Here is a 16,050-nt window from a genome sequence, read left to right as displayed (position 1 = left end):
AATTCTCTATCTATATCTCATATTTCTGCAGAGCTAGGTTCCAGCCAATTTAAGGATGCCTGTATAGTTAAGCCCAGAGTCACCATCCCCAAGTGAGGAGGAGGTCTGGAGGGGAGCAGCCGGTGTAAGATCGGGGCTCCTCTCCTGTGTGCAGCTCCCGTGTGTGAAGGTCCCATCTGGCCCTCAATGTCCAGTGGGGACTGGGGATTGGAAAACCAACATAAGATGTTGCTCCCACAGCTGCTTCGGCCGGGAGTACTGACTTTGGCTTTCTCTCTGACCCAGAGGTCTCATGTGTTATGTATAATTGTGTGTGTGTGTGTATGTATAATTCACACACACATGTATATGTATTTGTATAATTAATGTGTGTAGGTGAGTATGTATCATTTACCTGTGAACGTGTATATATATATGTCACATGCATATACGCATGTGGTATGATTGACATGTATAAACATGCAGGTTTCATTTACATGTGTATATGTATATATACTTGATGTGTATAATTTACATGTATATATGAATGTGTAATTGACATGTGTGCTGCTGCTGCTGCTGCTAAGTCACTTCAGTTGCGTCCGACTCTGTGCGACCCCAGAGACGGCAGCCCACCAGGCTCCCCCATCCCTGGGATTCTCCAGGCAAGAATACTGGAGTGGGTTGCCATTTCCTCCTCCAATGCATGAAAGTGAAAAGTGAAAGTGAAGTCGCTCGGTTGTGTCCGACTCTTCACGACCCCATGGACTGCAGCCTACCAGGCTCCTCCGTCCATGGGATTTTCCAGGCAAGAGTACTGGAGTGGGGTGCCATTGCCTTCTCCAATTGACATGTGTAGATATCTACAAATATATAACTGACCTGTGTGTGTATATATGTATGTATAATATATTTATGTATAAAAATATGCTTGTACAACTTATGTGTTTATATATGTATAATCAGCATGAGTGCATCAGTTCAGTTCAGTAGAGTCGCTCAGTCGTGTCTGACTCTTTGCAACCCCATGAATCACAGCACGCCAGGCCTCCCTGTCCATCACCAACTCCCGGAGTTCACTCAAACTCATGTTCATCGAGTCAGTGATGCCATCCAGCAATGTGTGTAATTTAAACACATGCAGTGCATGTGTGTATAATTTATGTGAACACATAATTCACAAGCATAACTTATGCACATCAGTTCAGTTCAGTTCAGTTCAGTCGCTCAGTCGTGTCCGACTCTCCGCGACCCCATGAATCACAGCACGCCAGGCCTCCCTGTCCATCACCAACTCCCGGAGTTCACTCAAACTCATGTCCACAGAGTCGGTGATGCCATCCAGCCATCTCATTCTCCGTCGTCCCCTTCTCCTCCCGCCCCCAACCTTTCCCAGCATCAGAGTCTTTTCCAGTGAGTCAACTCGTCGCATGAGGTGGCCAAAGTATTGCAGTTTCAGCTTTAGCATCAGTCCCTCCAATGAACATCCAGGATTGATCTCCTTTAGAATGGACTGGTTGGATCTCCTTGCAGTATAAGGGACTCTCAAGAGTCTTCTCCAACACCACAGTTCAAAAGCATCGATTCTTCGGCGATCAGCTTTCTTCACAGTCCAACTCTCACATCCATACATGACCACGGGAAAAACCATTGCCTTGACTAGACGGACCTTGGTTGGCAAAGTAATGTCTCTGCTTTTTAATATACTATCAAGGCTGGTCATAACTTTCCTTCCAAGGAGCAAACGTCTTTTAATTTCATGGCTGCAATCAGCATCTGCAGTGATTTTGGAGCCCAAAAAAACAAAGTCTGACACTGTTTCCACTGTTTTTCCATCTATCTCCCATGAAGTGATGGGACCAGATGCCATGATCTTTGTTTTCTGAATGTTGAGCTTCAAACCAACCTTTTCACTCTCCTCTTTCACTTTCATCAAGAGGCTTTTGAGTTCCTCTTCACTTTCTGCCATAAGGGTAGTGTCATCTGCATATCTGAGGTTATTGATATTTCTCCCAGCAATCTTGATTCCAGCTTGTGCTTCTTCCAGCCCAGCGTTCCTCATGATGTACTCTGCATATAAGTTAAATAAGCAAGGTGACAATATACAACCTTGACGTACACCTTTTCCTATTTGGAACCAGTCTGTTGTTCCATGTCCAGTTCTAACTGTTGCTTCCTGGCCTGCATACAGGTTTCTCAAGAGGCAGGTCAGGTGGTCTGGGATTCCCATCTCTTTCAGAATGTTCCACAGTTTATTGTGATCCACACAGTCAAAGGCTTTGGCATAGTCAATGAAGCAGAAATAGATGTTTTTCTGATACTCTCTTGCTTTCTCCATGATCCAGCGGATGTTGGCAATTTGATCTCTGGTGCCTCTTCCTTTTCTAAAACCTGCTTGAACATCTGGGAGTTCACGGTTTACATATTGCTGAAGCCTGGCTTGGAGAATTTTGAGCATGACTTTGCTAGCGTGTGAGATGAGGGCAATTGTCCGGTAGTTTGAGCATTCTTTGGCATTGCCTTTCTTTGGGATTGGAATGAAGACTGACCTCTTCCAGTCCTGTGGCCACTGCTGAGTTTTCCAAATCTGCTGGCATATTGAGTGCAGCACTTTCACAGCATCATCTTTCAAGACTTGTAATAGCTCAACTGGAATTCCATCACCTCCACTAGCTTTGTTAGTAGTGATGCTTTCTAAGGCCCACTTGACTTCACATTCCAAGATGTCTGGAGTAACTGGCAAATTTGGCCTTGGAGCACGGAATGAAGCAGGGCAAAGGCTAATAGAGTTTTGTCAAGAGAATTCACTGGTCATAGCAAACACCCTCTTCCAACAACACAAGAGAAGACTCTACACATGGACATCACCAGATGGTCAACACCGAAATCAGATTGATTATATTCTTTGCAACCAAAGATGGAGAAGCTGTATACAGTTAGCAAAAACAAGACCAGGAGCTGACTGTGGCTCAGATCATGAACTCCTTATTGCGAAGTTCAGACTTAAATTGAAGAAAGTAGGGAAAACCACTAGACCATTCAGATATGACCTCAATCAAATCCCTTATGATTATACAGTGGAAGTGAGAAATAGATTTAAGGGACTAGATCTGATTGATAGAGTGCCTGATGAACTCTGGACGGAGGTTCGTGACATTGTACAGGAGACAGGGACCAAGACCATCCCCATGGAAAAGAAATGCAAAAGAGCGAAATGGCTGTCTGAGGAGGCCTTACAAATAGCTGTGAAAAGAAGAGAAGCAAAAAGCAAAGGAGAAAAGGAAAGATATAAGCATCTGAATGCAGAGTTCCAAAGAATAGCAAGAAGAGATAAGAAAGACTTCCTCAGTGATCAATGCAAAGAAATAGAGGAAAACAACAGAATAGGAAAAACAAGAGACCTCTTCAAGAAAATTAGAGATTCCAAGGGAACTTTTCATGCAAAGATGGGCTCGATAAAGGACAGAAATGGTAGGGACCTAACAGAAGCAGAAGATATTAAGAAGAGGTGGCAAGAATACACAGAAGAACTGTACAAAAAAGATCTTCCCGACCAAGATAGTCACGATAACGTGATCACTTATGCACATATATACACATAATTTACATGTGTCTATGTGTGTGTGGAAAATTCTGAAAGAGATGGGAATACCAGACCATCTGACCTGCCTCTTGAGAAACCGATATGCAGATCAGGAAGCAACAGTTAGAACTGGACATGGAACAACAGACTGGTTCTAAATAGGAAAAGGAGTAAGTCAAGGCTGTATATTGTCACCCTGCTTATTTAACTTCTATGCAGAGTACATCATGCAAAACACTGGGCAGGAAGAAGCACAAGCTGGAATCAAGATTGCTGGGAGAATTATCAATAACCTCAGATATGCAGGTGACACCACCCTTATGGCAGAAAGTGAAGAGGAACTAAAAAGCCTCTTGATGAAAGTGAAAGAGGAGAGTAGGAATGTTGGCTTAAAACTCAACATTCAGAAAACTAAGATCATGGCATCTGGTCCCATCACTTCATGGGAAATAGATGGGGAAACAGTGGAAACAGTGTCAGACTTTATTTTGGGGGCCTCCAAAATCACTGCAGATGGTGACTGCAGCCATGGAAATTAAAAGACGCTTACTCCTTGGAAGGAAAGTTATGACCAACCTATATAGCATATTAAAAAGCAGAGACATTACTTTGTCAACAAAGGTCCATCTAGTCAAGGCTATGGTTTTTCCCGTGGTCATGTATGGATGTGAGAGTTGGACTGTGAAGAAAGCTAAGCACTGAAGAATTGATGCTTTTGAACTGCAGTGTTGGAGAAGACTCTTGAGAGTCCCTTGGACTGCAAGGAGATCCAACCAGTCCATCCTAAAGGAAATCAGTCCTGAGTGTTCATTGGAAGGACTGATGCTAAAGCTGAAACTCCAATACTTTGGCCACCTCATGCGAAGAGCTGACTCATTGGAAATGACTCTGATGCTGGGAGGGATTGGGGGCAGGAGGAGAAGGGGACAACAGAGGATGAGATGTTTGGATGGCATCACGGACTCAATGGACAAGAGTTTGAGTGCAGTTGGTGATGGACAGGGAGGCCTGGCGTGCTGCAATTCATGGGGTTGCAAAGAGTCAGACACGACTGAGCGACTGAATTGAACTGAACTGAACTGATGTGTGTGTATAATTTACATATATGTGTGTATGTGTGGAGGCATGTATAACTGGCAGGCTAGCTTACCTGCTGGAAGGCAGGGGAAAGCTGCAGCCCTGGGACATTGCCGCCTCCCCAACAGAAGGTATAGCATAGTGATGACACACTGGTGTGTTGGAGCCTGGCTGCCTGAGTTTGAACCCCAGCGCTGTCATTTCCCACTGTGGGCAAGTTGCTATGCCTCAGTTTCCTACTCTGTAATGGGGATGTTATACATACCTCATAGGGTTGCGAGGAGGCTTGAGGTAAATAGTAAGAATCAGCTAATATTATGGTTATTTCCCAGAGTCTCACAGGAGGTAAGTGGTGGAGCTTGTTTGACTCCAAGGCTCTTTCCCAGCGTGGGGTGCTGCATTTGAAAGCAGCCAGGGCAGAGTTCATGGGCCCTTTTCTCTGGGGTGCCTGTCCACCCATCCACCCGCCTCCTCCCTTCCCACCTCACACCCAACCTCACCTTGTCAATATCTTCATGCCTCACGGGGAAGGAGAAGGTGAAGCCCAAGGGCAGCTTCTTATGCTTCATCTGATGCTTATCCAGGAAGTCAGAGATGCACTCAGAGATGTAGTCAAAGAGCTGGAAGACAACACCAAGGTGGCCATTGGCTGCAGAGGGCGAGCCTCATGCCAGGATGCTTATCAGTCCTTGCTGGGCCATAGGCCCCTGGAAAGCGTGGCCTCTGGACCTGCCCTCAGTCCCCTTCTGATCACCACTGCTTGTCAGGACTCAAGCAGGCCCAGTGCACGACCCCCATGCCTGAGTCCCACTGACAGAAGTCCTCAGGACAGGTAATGCCAGGACGATGGGGCTGGTCCCCAGCCCAGCTGTGCTCTGCCAGTCTGGCCCTCCCAGCTGTACCCAGCAGCATCCAGCCTCAGACTTTGGATAGAGGTGTATCCCTGGCTATAACTATGGTTTCTAGCTTCAACACCCAAAGTGTTCTTTGCTGCCTCCAGGTGACCTGGCCACCCAACCCCTGGACTTGTGAGGACTGGCCACCACCCCACTCACATAGGCCTGTCAACAGAGCTGGGCATTACTGAACGCCTGCTGATTGATTAAGCTCCCCAGTGGGTTCCAGGCCCAGGGAGGAAGCAACACTATCCTGCTTCCTTGATGCATGCCCCATCCTGCAGCATTCCAGGGTATGGCAAGGCTGAGGCTGCCATGGGCCTGTCCCTCAAGGAAATTGGCTCTTAAAACCCTGTGCCTCAAGGAAATTGGCTCTGGCTCCATCCACCTCCCCTAGGGCTCATTCTACTTCTGTGGTCCTTCTTGAGTCCTCCCCACGGGCAGATATTATCATTGCAGTCATGCCCCCTGGCATCTATGTTGGTGGAGGGTGAGGGAACGCCACGTGGCGAGGAAGTAGAATGCATGCATGGACCGTGAGCCTGTTGGACCAGAGTGTTCTCTTGACTGCCCTACCATGTTTCTGATCTTTCTGGGAAACTGGGCAGTGGTGCGACTTGCTGGGGCCATGCCCCACGGCCATCCACCTAGGCCTTTCAGCTGCTCCCCTTTCCTATAGCAGGGCCCCCTGAAGTTGGGCCCATAGCCACATGCCCTTGATGAACAGGTAGGTCCTAATACCAGGACTAGCCAAGCTCCAAGATCCTGGATGGTCTTGACCCTGGTCCCTGCACTTCCCCCTAGCCCAGCCCCTTGTTCCCTAGCCCAGAGTGCTCACCATCTCAGCAGTGCCCGTCATGGCATCCTCGGGGATGGAGTACATCTGGTGCTTGGTTTTCACACTCCACTGTCCAGCCTCGCCTTCTCCCACCTTCACCAGCATCACCCGGAAGTTGGTGCCGCCCAGGTCCAGGGAGAGGAAGTCCCCAACTTCTGCAGCCACAGACAAAAGTACATCAGTCTCATGGGCACCGCCTGGCAGGACCCTTGAGACTGGGGAAGAAGAGGTAAAGGCGTGATGGGGGCACCAGAGGGGCCTCTGGTACTGGACCCCAGAGTAAACTGTGGAAAGGGTCAAAGGTGAACTGGGTAAGTCAGCAGGAATTGCTTGCCTTGGACTGAAGTCCCCTCAAGCCCAGAGCCCAACCAAAGATCTAGGAAAATGGTCCAGACTCAGGCTTGGGCTGAGTGTCCCCCAAATGACTATAGGAAACCATTTTTCTTCTTGTGAAATGAAAAAAGCCAGTTTCTCTGAGGTCAGAATGAGCCCGAAGGCCCAAGGCCTGGGCCAATGGAGCCAAGAGTAAGAACAAGCCAGCGTCTGGGGGCCAGCACGCTGGGGCTGCTAGGGACAGTCAAAGCTGTTAAGAAGGGCCTAGGGCACTTCTCCCTGCTGGAGCCAGGGGACAGCTGCCTCTGGTTGAGGACCTGCTGGCTCCCATGTGGGTTCCATCCCAGCCCTGTCCTGGACCGCAATACCTGAGCCCTCTGGGGTGGAGCGCACGTAGGTGGGCAGCATCTTCACGCTGGCCTCCTCGTGGGTCTCCAACCTCAGGCCTCGGTCCATCTCCTTCTGCATCCGCCTCATCACCTTCTTCAAGTCCTCTTCCTGCAGCTGGAACTCCGCCAGGATCTGTTCAGCCTGCACGAGTAGGGGGATGGAGAGCTGTTGGGTGGGAGAAGAGCTGTGCAGAGTTGGGGAGGGGGGACCTGCGGAGTGGGTGTTTCTCACCCACACCGAGGGTCTCCTTTTGCCCCCTGACCCTGAGTCCAGGATGACCCATCATTTCAAACTACTGTAGTTAAAACCAGTTGGAAAATTAAGACAGTGGAGTTCCAACACCCCTTCTAAACAAATTCAGCCTGGGGGTGAGAGGCAGAAGGCAGATGAGGCACCCCCTTTGTACCCCTGATCCAGGTCAGGGGAAGAGGGAGGTGCTAACCAGGAGAGTGGGTGAGACACAGGCTGGAAGAGCCTGTCTGGAGGACGATGGGCAGCTCAAGGCACCAGTTAGAGGTGACACCAGTTAGCTAGAGGTGTCTGTTGGACTAAAGTATGGTGTCCACAGCCTGGAAGTTGCTGAGGCCATTAGAGGGATGAAGGGTTCCTATATATAAAAGATAGATTCAATGTCACCATTCCTGTGAGTACAGACAGCCTGGGCGAGGGTCTCCTCCCACACTCTTTGGAGGAGTGGCCTCTCACTCACCCCTTTGTGGTGGCATGAGGTTGGGTGTAAACACAGTACCCATGCCCATGAATCCCCAGAAAGCAGAGACCCTGCTCTGACCTTGCATGTGGACAGTGGTATGGCGGCCCTTCCTTCTTTGCACAATAGCACATATTCATGCAGAAAAGTTCATTTTGATTCCCTGGATATTCAGACCAAAAAAGAAAGGGCAGATACTCGAATAAAAGCCATGGATCCACTCTTCAAAAACCTCACCCTCTTTTGCTGGCAGTTTTCCATATGAGCTTGGGGGTGGAGATGCTCTGAATTCCAATAAGGAGACAACACAGCTATTTGCTCCTTCTTCCTCAGTTTTGATAGCCCACATTTTGTTGGGAGACTGAGGGGCTATCACCTTAAAGGAAGACAGTCCCTCACCAGGCTGAGGCGACATCCCATGATTGGGCTAAGCCAAGCCCAGTTATCCTGTCCTGTTTTTGCTGGTGATTTGGTTTATAGTTAGGCCTGTGGCCCAGCTCTGGCCAATGACGGGTGAAGGGAAGTCTGTTTTTAGCAGGAGGAGGGCCCTCTGGGGAAGGTCAGTGCCCTGCCAACTTTGTGTACACAACTGTATAAGGGTGTGATAACCGGCACTGTAGCAGCTATCCTGAACCATGAGGAGACAAGGCTGAAGAGAAAAGGCTGTTAGCATATTATAGATGGCAGTGAAGAGAGGCAGAGTGAGCCGGGCCCTGACGACGTCACTGACAGGCTGAGTCAGCCCTGGACCCACACACCTCCCTGTGCTGGCTGTGGAAGCAAGCACTCATCACGTAAGGCCATGGCTAGTGAGGTGTTTCATTTCTAATCAAAGCATTCCTAATGGATACACATCCTTACTTAGGAACCAGTTCTCTTACCAAGACCCCTTGCTTAAAACTTAAACCCACGGAAGGTCACACAGGAATGGGGCTGACAAAGTCTACAACAAAGCATAGAGTATCAAATACCAGTGTTTGCTAAGCTATTCTGCAGCTCTGGGCATGGGGTAGGGTGCACCTTGCCCCAAGGACCTTCTCACAGGACACAGCCCTGGAGAGGCTCCCACACTCTGTGAAGCCATCCAGGCTGTCCTCAGAGGCCCACGCCTACAGCTTGAACCCCTCTCTGTCTCTCACACACACACTTTCAAACATAAAACATGCCAAGAAGGAATAGTAACATTAACATTCGCTAAACCCTTCCAGTACGCCAGGCACTGAGCTGAATATACTACAAAAGCTGCCACGCATCCCTGGCACAAGGGGAGGTGTTAGCGTCTGCTCATCTTTTCAATGGTGGCCACAGGCAGCCAACACACAGCATGGGTCCCACACCCAAGGCCAGGTACACAAGGGCTGCCTGGAATCTTTCCCCAAACAGGACTGTGCGACATCACGGGCTCTTATCAAAAGCAATGCTAATCCTGCAGAGGTTCAGCCCTCAGGCCCCGCTGAGTTTCATCCCCTCTCCTTCCATCATGGCAGCCTGTCCAATAACCGTAAGCCTGGACCCACGAGGGGTCGTGACCCAATGACTTCACTCCCTGTGTCCAGGCCCATGTGGGCACATGTGTGGAAAGGGGCTGGAAGGTTCCATGGTTGCAGACCAACACTTCAGGCCACAGAATGACATGGGTCTCCAGCCGACCTCCCCTCTGGCCATGGTGAGCATCCTCCAAGATGGGTACAAACCCGTTCCTTGAGTATCTGCAGGTGCCACACTTAGGCAGCCTGCAACCCTGAGAGGAGGTGCTCCTAACTGCACAGTCCACTCACCTCTCAAGGCTGTGTGTCCAGGTGGGTATGGGTGGGGTTCAAGTCACAGGGAAGAGGTCTGCCTCACAGACCCCCTGCGAACAGCCCCAGGAGCAGGCACTCTGCACCGGACCCTGCTCAGGGTATCTCCAGTTCTCCCTTATGCTTAATCCTCTGGGACCCAAACATTTTATTACCCCTACTTCCTTTCTGAGGCCACAGATCTAGACAGCTCAGAGCTGGCTTTGAACCCGGGCGCTGGCTCTGAGCCCACCTCCCCTCCCCACCCCACTGGGCTGCCCAGTCCTTCCCAGAGCCCAGGCTCCCAGGCTGAGTGTCCGTGCACCCTGGCTTAAAGGTCTTGTTGAGCAGCCTAGGGACTGTGGGGAGTTGCCTAAGGAACCCCAAGAAGCACCTGTCCCCCAGGTCACAGAGACAGCCTGTCCCCCACTCTCACCCCATAGCTGCACCCCTGCTTGTTCACCAAGAGGTCACAGGACACAGCATCAAGGCTCACAGCTACACCCGAATATTGTGTGTGTGTGGTCTCCTGCCTGAGCAACTCTACTATGCTCCAGGCAGGGCTACCGCCACCATCTGACAGTGCCATGGCCCTCAAGATCCCGGCTTCTAGTGTCCCGGCCCTCTGACTCTCCTGTGTGCTCCCATCTTGGCTCTTCTGGGATTCTCAAGGCAGGTCTGGGGTTGGCAGTTTGGGGAACCACTTCCCCAGGAGTATGTGGCAGCTGGCCCAGGATCACCCTCTGTGTGTACACAGCCATCCAGTGGCTGCAACTGGACACACATGGGCTCACACTGCCCTCCAGGGCAGTGGATGGGCTCTAAAGCTCACAGGGTGTCCAGCATTTGCCCAGGGGTCCCATGCCCTGGCCCTCTGGGGCCCTCCCAGTGCTATGCTGGGATGGGAGGCACTCTCACACCTTCACCTGTCTCATTCGTCAAAAGGAAGCCCTGCAGCATGTCCTGCCTTCTTTCTTGAGCCAAGGAAGCGGGGTCCCAAAGTGCCGAGTATGGCATAAAGACGGCAGTTGTCCTCAATCAAGTTCCACAGACCCAGCCCCCATCATCTCTGCCCAACCAGCTTGGCCCCTCCCACTTTGCTTCCAACCTATACATCCAATGGCTTTGTCCAGACCTGTGGCCTTAAGGACTATATGCATACTGATGGCTGCGCACTAGGAGGGGAGGTCCCATAGACCGAGAGGCATGGGTAGGGCTGGGGGAATCCACCTGGTCTTGGCATGTCAGTGTGTCTGTTAGTCAAGGAGAGATTGGTGCCAAGTAGCAGTTGGATTTGTGAGGCCAGTGCACAGCAGACAGTCTGGCACTGTCAGCTCAGGAGCAAGTCCCCAAGAAGACACCGTCCACGGAGACCCCTCCTAGAGAGGCTGGACAGTGAGGGGATTGGCTGCCACCTAGCTTCCGTGCCTCCTTCCAGAGGGTCCAGCTCCTTCCCCACTTCTGCTGTCCCAGCCATGGCCCCAGGGACCACTCACCTGGCTTTGTGGTGACCCTTACCAGGTTCAAAGCTATCTGGGCCGGGCTCCTTGTGGCTTCCATCACCACTTCTCTGAGAGGCCAAGAGGTAGGTTTGGGGGGAGGTGGAGACTCTTCTGCCTCCTGAGGCACAGGGCTGGCCTGTAGCCTGGAAGTCAGGGGCCCACCTATGCAGGTATGGGCCATGGAGCAGAGAGCTGCCCACTCAGGCTGCCCGGGGCTTCTGCAGAGAGCATTCAGCAGGCAGCTGCTAAAATACTCTGCCTACTGCCACAGGTCAGGCAGGGTCAAAAGGGCAAAGGAGGCCTGCGTGGGGTTGGGCGTCACAAGGGCTATGGAGTGGTGCCCCATGCCTTCAGCCTGGGGGTGGAGATTTGTTGCCCAGAGTTTCTGGAGAGGGAGCAGAACCAGTCCTTGGACATTCAGGACTGCACACAGCCCAGGTCAGGAAAGCACATCAAAGAGCCGGCAGGCTGGGAGCAGCTGCTGACCGCCTGACCCTGTGCCAGAAGAGGAATCTGAATCTGGTCTTGGTTGTGGACCATGGGAACCCCTGGCCAATTTTCCCCTAAGCTCTGTACTCTACTTGGGAGGGGAGAGGCAGGCTGGTGGCAGGAAGGTCTGGCCTGAGGACCTGGGCAAGGCAGACTCCTTGTGAAACTGGGGTGCAGAGGATGAGAGACCTCCTGAGACTCTTGGCTCTTCTGAGCCCTCAAAGCCCTGCCATTTGTCCAGTCAGGCTGGTGGGTTGAATGAGGGGTTGGGGGGTGTGCCTAAGACATCATTTGGGTCATTGAGAGCCAGGCTCAGGCCCCAGGCTGAGGCAGAGGTAGGGGCTGGGGGTGAGGGTTGACGGTAGTTGGGGGCTGGGGGTGGGGCCAGGAGGTGGGAATGGGAGAGGTGGGGCAAGTGTTGGGGAGTAGATGGAGGCAGGGCACCACTCTGATGACTGGCCCCACCCTTACTTCAGGGCCATGCCCCCTCCTCCCTGCCCAAGTAGAAAATGCTTGTTTTCATCAAAGGTCTTCAACTGTAAATCATCAAAACCTGCCTCAAAAGGTGGGGAAGGTCATTCTTTGGTTTGGGGTCTGCAAAGTCCAGGCCAGCACTCACTTTGAGAACCATCCCTCCTCCCCACTCCCAGCTCCCTGCCTGGGAGTGAACTTGTCTAGTGGGACCTGCCTGCAGCTGCCAAGCACTGCTAAAATTAGCAAGAGCTCACAAGTGGGCCGTGTGGCTGGATAGAATGCCAGGCTCTCCAGCCAATGACCAGTGTGGTCATCCCCAGGGAAGTTCTTGACATGATTGATCTCTTTCCCAAAATAGAGCAAAAAAGACTTCACCAGACCCACGTGTGACAGATCACTGTCCCACCAGACCCTGGCTCTGTGCCTCTGTCTTCACAGAGGGGGCAGGACTCATCCCTGGGTTTGGAGTCCCCACACTGGCCTTCTGGACCGGCCAGACCAAGGAGCAGCTGCCCTTCTATTGGTCCAGACTCACAGCACCTGAGAGGAAGATCAGAATCCCCCAGCTCTGTCCTCTGGGAGGCTGGAGAGGACAGGGCTGGGCAGAGATCAGTGGGTCCCTTTCTGGTTTGCTGGACTTCCGGGGCCCTCTCTGGCTTTCAATTTGACCAGTGAGCATCCTTCCCCAGTCCCCTTTCCCAGGCCTTCTCCTTGCACCTGTGAGGGCAGGAAGGAAGGAGGCCAACACCCCCACTTGCCCACACTAGTTAATCCTCCAGAGCCAGACTGTCATGGCTCAGCCAGCTCTGCTGTGCTCCCACCACAGGAGGTGTGCCCTGCTCATCGCTTCCCTTTCAGGTGAGGGAGTGACACCAGAGGGTCAGCACTGGGCTGGAGTCAAGGGTCCAAGTGATAGACCTGTCCAGGGAAGAGAGGTCAGGAAAGGGAGGACATCAAGGATAATGGCTCCTGAGGGATGCCCAGGACACAGAGTTGTCAGTATCGCAAGGAATGTCCTGAGGATGTTGGATGAATGTGGTCTCTGCTTAGACTTTCTCCAAAATAAAAACAACAGAGCTGCCCAGCAATGGGCTAGGATGTCTCAGCTAGGATGTCTCAGCTCCTGACTTAATAGGAGGTGGGGTGTTAGCGAGAGCAGGAGCTGAAGGACTTATATGTCCTAGTTAGTGTTCCCATCCTTTGGTTGCCCAAGGAGCTGATTGATAGGCATGATTTAATTTTCTTTTTAATTGATCTCTAGGAAGTAATCTAGCAAATTCAGTGATGAATATTCCAGGTTACTCTTTATAGGATCAAAAAATGAGACATAATCCACATACCCAACTTTAGGAAATTGGTTAAATAAACTATGCTACATTTATATGCAGTCATTTAAAATGATAAGGTTGATCTGCCTCTGTTGGCATGGAAAGATGTTAATGACATTTTGTTTAAAGAGAATGTGGGACTTCCCTGGTGGTCCAGTGGCTAAGACGCCATGCTCCCGTTGCGAGGGGCCCGGGTTTGATCCCTCGCCAGGGAACTAGATCCTATATGCCACAGCTAAGAGTCCGGATGCCACAGTGAAGATCGAGGATCCTATATGCCCCAACTAAGACCCAGCAAGGCCAAATAAATAATTTTTTTTTAAAGGAGAGAAACATGGTGGCTACCCTCTGAAAGGTCCTCCAATGAGCTTCACATCTGGCATTCAAGTCACTGCATAGGCTCCACCCATGCTGAATAGGTCTAGCCTATGTAACAAATAAGCTATTGCAGAAATGATGGACTGTGAATTGTGAGGCTAGGCCATCAAAGACAATGAAGCTTCCACTTTTCTCTATTGGCTTCTTCACTCTATGGGAAGCCAGCACCAGGTCATGAGGACACTCAGGTTCTATCAGGAGGTCTACCGAGAAAAACTGAGGCCACCTGCTAATGGGCATCTCCAACTTGCCAGGCAGGTGAGTGAACCACCTTGGGAACAGATCCAACAGCCCCAGTTGAGCCTTCAGATGATGCAGCCCCAGGCAACATCTTGACTGCCACCTCAGGAGAGATGCTGAGCCAGAACCTCCCAGCTGAGCCACCCCTGGATTCCTGACCCACAGAAATGGTGTGAGATGAAGTTTTGTTGTTTCAAGCCACTAAGTGTTGAGGTAATTTTTTACATAGGAATAGATGACAAATACAGAGGAAAAACGATTTAAAAATATAACACAATCCATTTTTCTCATATATATATATATATATTTAAATCTCTCTCTTTATTTTTTGGCCACAGCACACAGCATTCGGATCTTAATTCTCCAACCAGGGATTGAATCTGTGCCTCCTGCAGTCTTAACCACTGGATCATCAGGGAAGACCCTGTCATATATATGTACATGTGATATACACATGGGAGGAAATACAGAAAAATAGTAATAGTAGTTATCTTGATGATGGAAGTATGAGTGACTTTATTTTCCTCTTTGCTTATCTATATGTCCTGTGTTTTCTGTAATGGATTTGTACTAATGAAGTAGTATTTAAAAATCAAGTTAAAAGCAAAAAGTTTGAGCCTTATCTGCTATCTTTGCACAGAGGCTCTGAGGCCCAGACTCTGAAGGATGGAGGCTCAAAGTTAAATGGGTCAAATTACCAGACTCCATATTCTATGGGAAGGAAAGTGAGGCTGGAAAGTGGAGAATCCCGCCTGCAAGCCCCTTCCCCACTGGCCTGACCGTCTCTTTCATGTTCCCTCAAGACTCTGCAGCTCTGCCAGTATCAGTTCATGTCATCTATTCCTATGTAAAAAATTACATCCACACCAGCTGAGTAACAGTGTGGGTACTCCCTCACCTGATACAACAGGGCCTGGAGGTGTTGCAAGTTGACTGGAGGCTGGTTGCGCCCTTGTGTGAGGGCAGACCAGGGGCCTGATGATGAGAGGGTATCAGGTAGTGTGGCCATGTCAAGGACAGAGAAAGGGGGAGATGAGCCGACAGACAGCAGAGTGGGCTGGGGTCCTGGTAACCACTGCTGGTGAGTACCCAGTGCCTTCCACAGGCTGGCTGCTGTGCTAGATGCTTACACGGATCACAACTGGCCGGCAAGTTCAGGGCAGTCATTTTAAATGTGGGGACCCTGGGGCCCATGGGAGTGAAGGGATTTCTGATACACAGCAGCCATCAGTGACTTAGCCAGGATTCACCCTCAGCTCAGCCTGACTCCAGGTGTGCTGGAAGATTAGTCTGACTAGATGGGGAGGGTCCCTCCAGGGTCAAGCACATACTGGGAGTAAGGAAGTAGCTCTGGAGCTGCTTCCATGATGGAGATGTTCAGAGACCTCAGCTGCAGCCAGGGGAGGTGGGGAGGAGTGAGGGGGTGATGGGGGGGAGCCACAGCAGCCACAGAGGTCTGTCCAGTACAGTGCTTACCTCTGACAGCAGGTGGGCCTGAAGGCCTGGGGCAAGATGTTGGGGTGAAACCTAAAGGCTGTGGCCATGGGAGGGATGGGGGCAGAGAGTGGGTGAGGAACAGGCTGTGTCCTGCATATCGGCCAGCTGCAGGATCATTCAGGACCCAAAGGAGGCAGGATAATGCTGGGGTAACATGGGAGCCAACACAATTCTGCTCTGTAGATCCATTTCCTGTGTTGTATTGGTTACAGCAATTAAACCTGCCCTAATTAACATTCAGAATGAAAGCACCAATGACCCGAACAGAGCTTTGGAAGGGATTGAATCACACATTTATTTCAGATTTATTGAGCACCTAATTTGTATTCAGTCTGAGGTTATGAAAATGACTAGTTTTTAGTTCTCACGGACCTCACACTCTGGCAGAAGAGACAAGCAAATAGCAAATACGAACTGATACTGGCAGAGCTGCAGAGTCTTGAGGGAACATGAAACAGACTGGGAGGGTTGTCTGGAGAACAGGGTTTCTCAGGACCTCTTCCTGCAGTCCTCGATGTATGAGCAGGAAATGGCCAGCAGAGAAGCACATTCTAGATTG

At 50.6% G+C, this 16,050-nt stretch overlaps 1 protein-coding gene across 2 annotated transcripts in view; it reads right to left on the bottom strand.

Annotated features, from left to right (window-relative positions):
- Positions 1–16,050, bottom strand: part of GCK (glucokinase) — a 42,148-nt gene that overhangs the window by 6,104 nt on the left and 19,994 nt on the right. Inside the window, exons 1-4 of one of the 2 annotated variants that reach the window (XM_055421112.2) lie at positions 11,102–11,292; positions 7,075–7,237; positions 6,374–6,528; positions 5,140–5,259 (exon numbers count right to left, since the gene is read on the bottom strand). In XM_055421112.2, the coding sequence (XP_055277087.2) occupies positions 5,140–5,259; positions 6,374–6,528; positions 7,075–7,237; positions 11,102–11,266 (603 nt within the window). In that variant the 5' untranslated portion in view covers positions 11,267–11,292. Of the gene's footprint in view, positions 1–5,139; positions 5,260–6,373; positions 6,529–7,074; positions 7,238–11,101; positions 11,293–16,050 lie in introns of those variants that run through there. The other variant, XM_055421113.2, reaches the window with a different exon arrangement.

Source organism: Moschus berezovskii, chromosome 3, assembly GCF_049115385.1.
Source record: "Moschus berezovskii isolate FMDL1 chromosome 3, NW_MosBer_1.0, whole genome shotgun sequence".
In the NCBI taxonomy this organism is placed as follows: domain Eukaryota; kingdom Metazoa; phylum Chordata; class Mammalia; order Artiodactyla; family Moschidae; genus Moschus; species Moschus berezovskii.
This window is presented reverse-complemented; position numbering and strand designations above follow the sequence as displayed.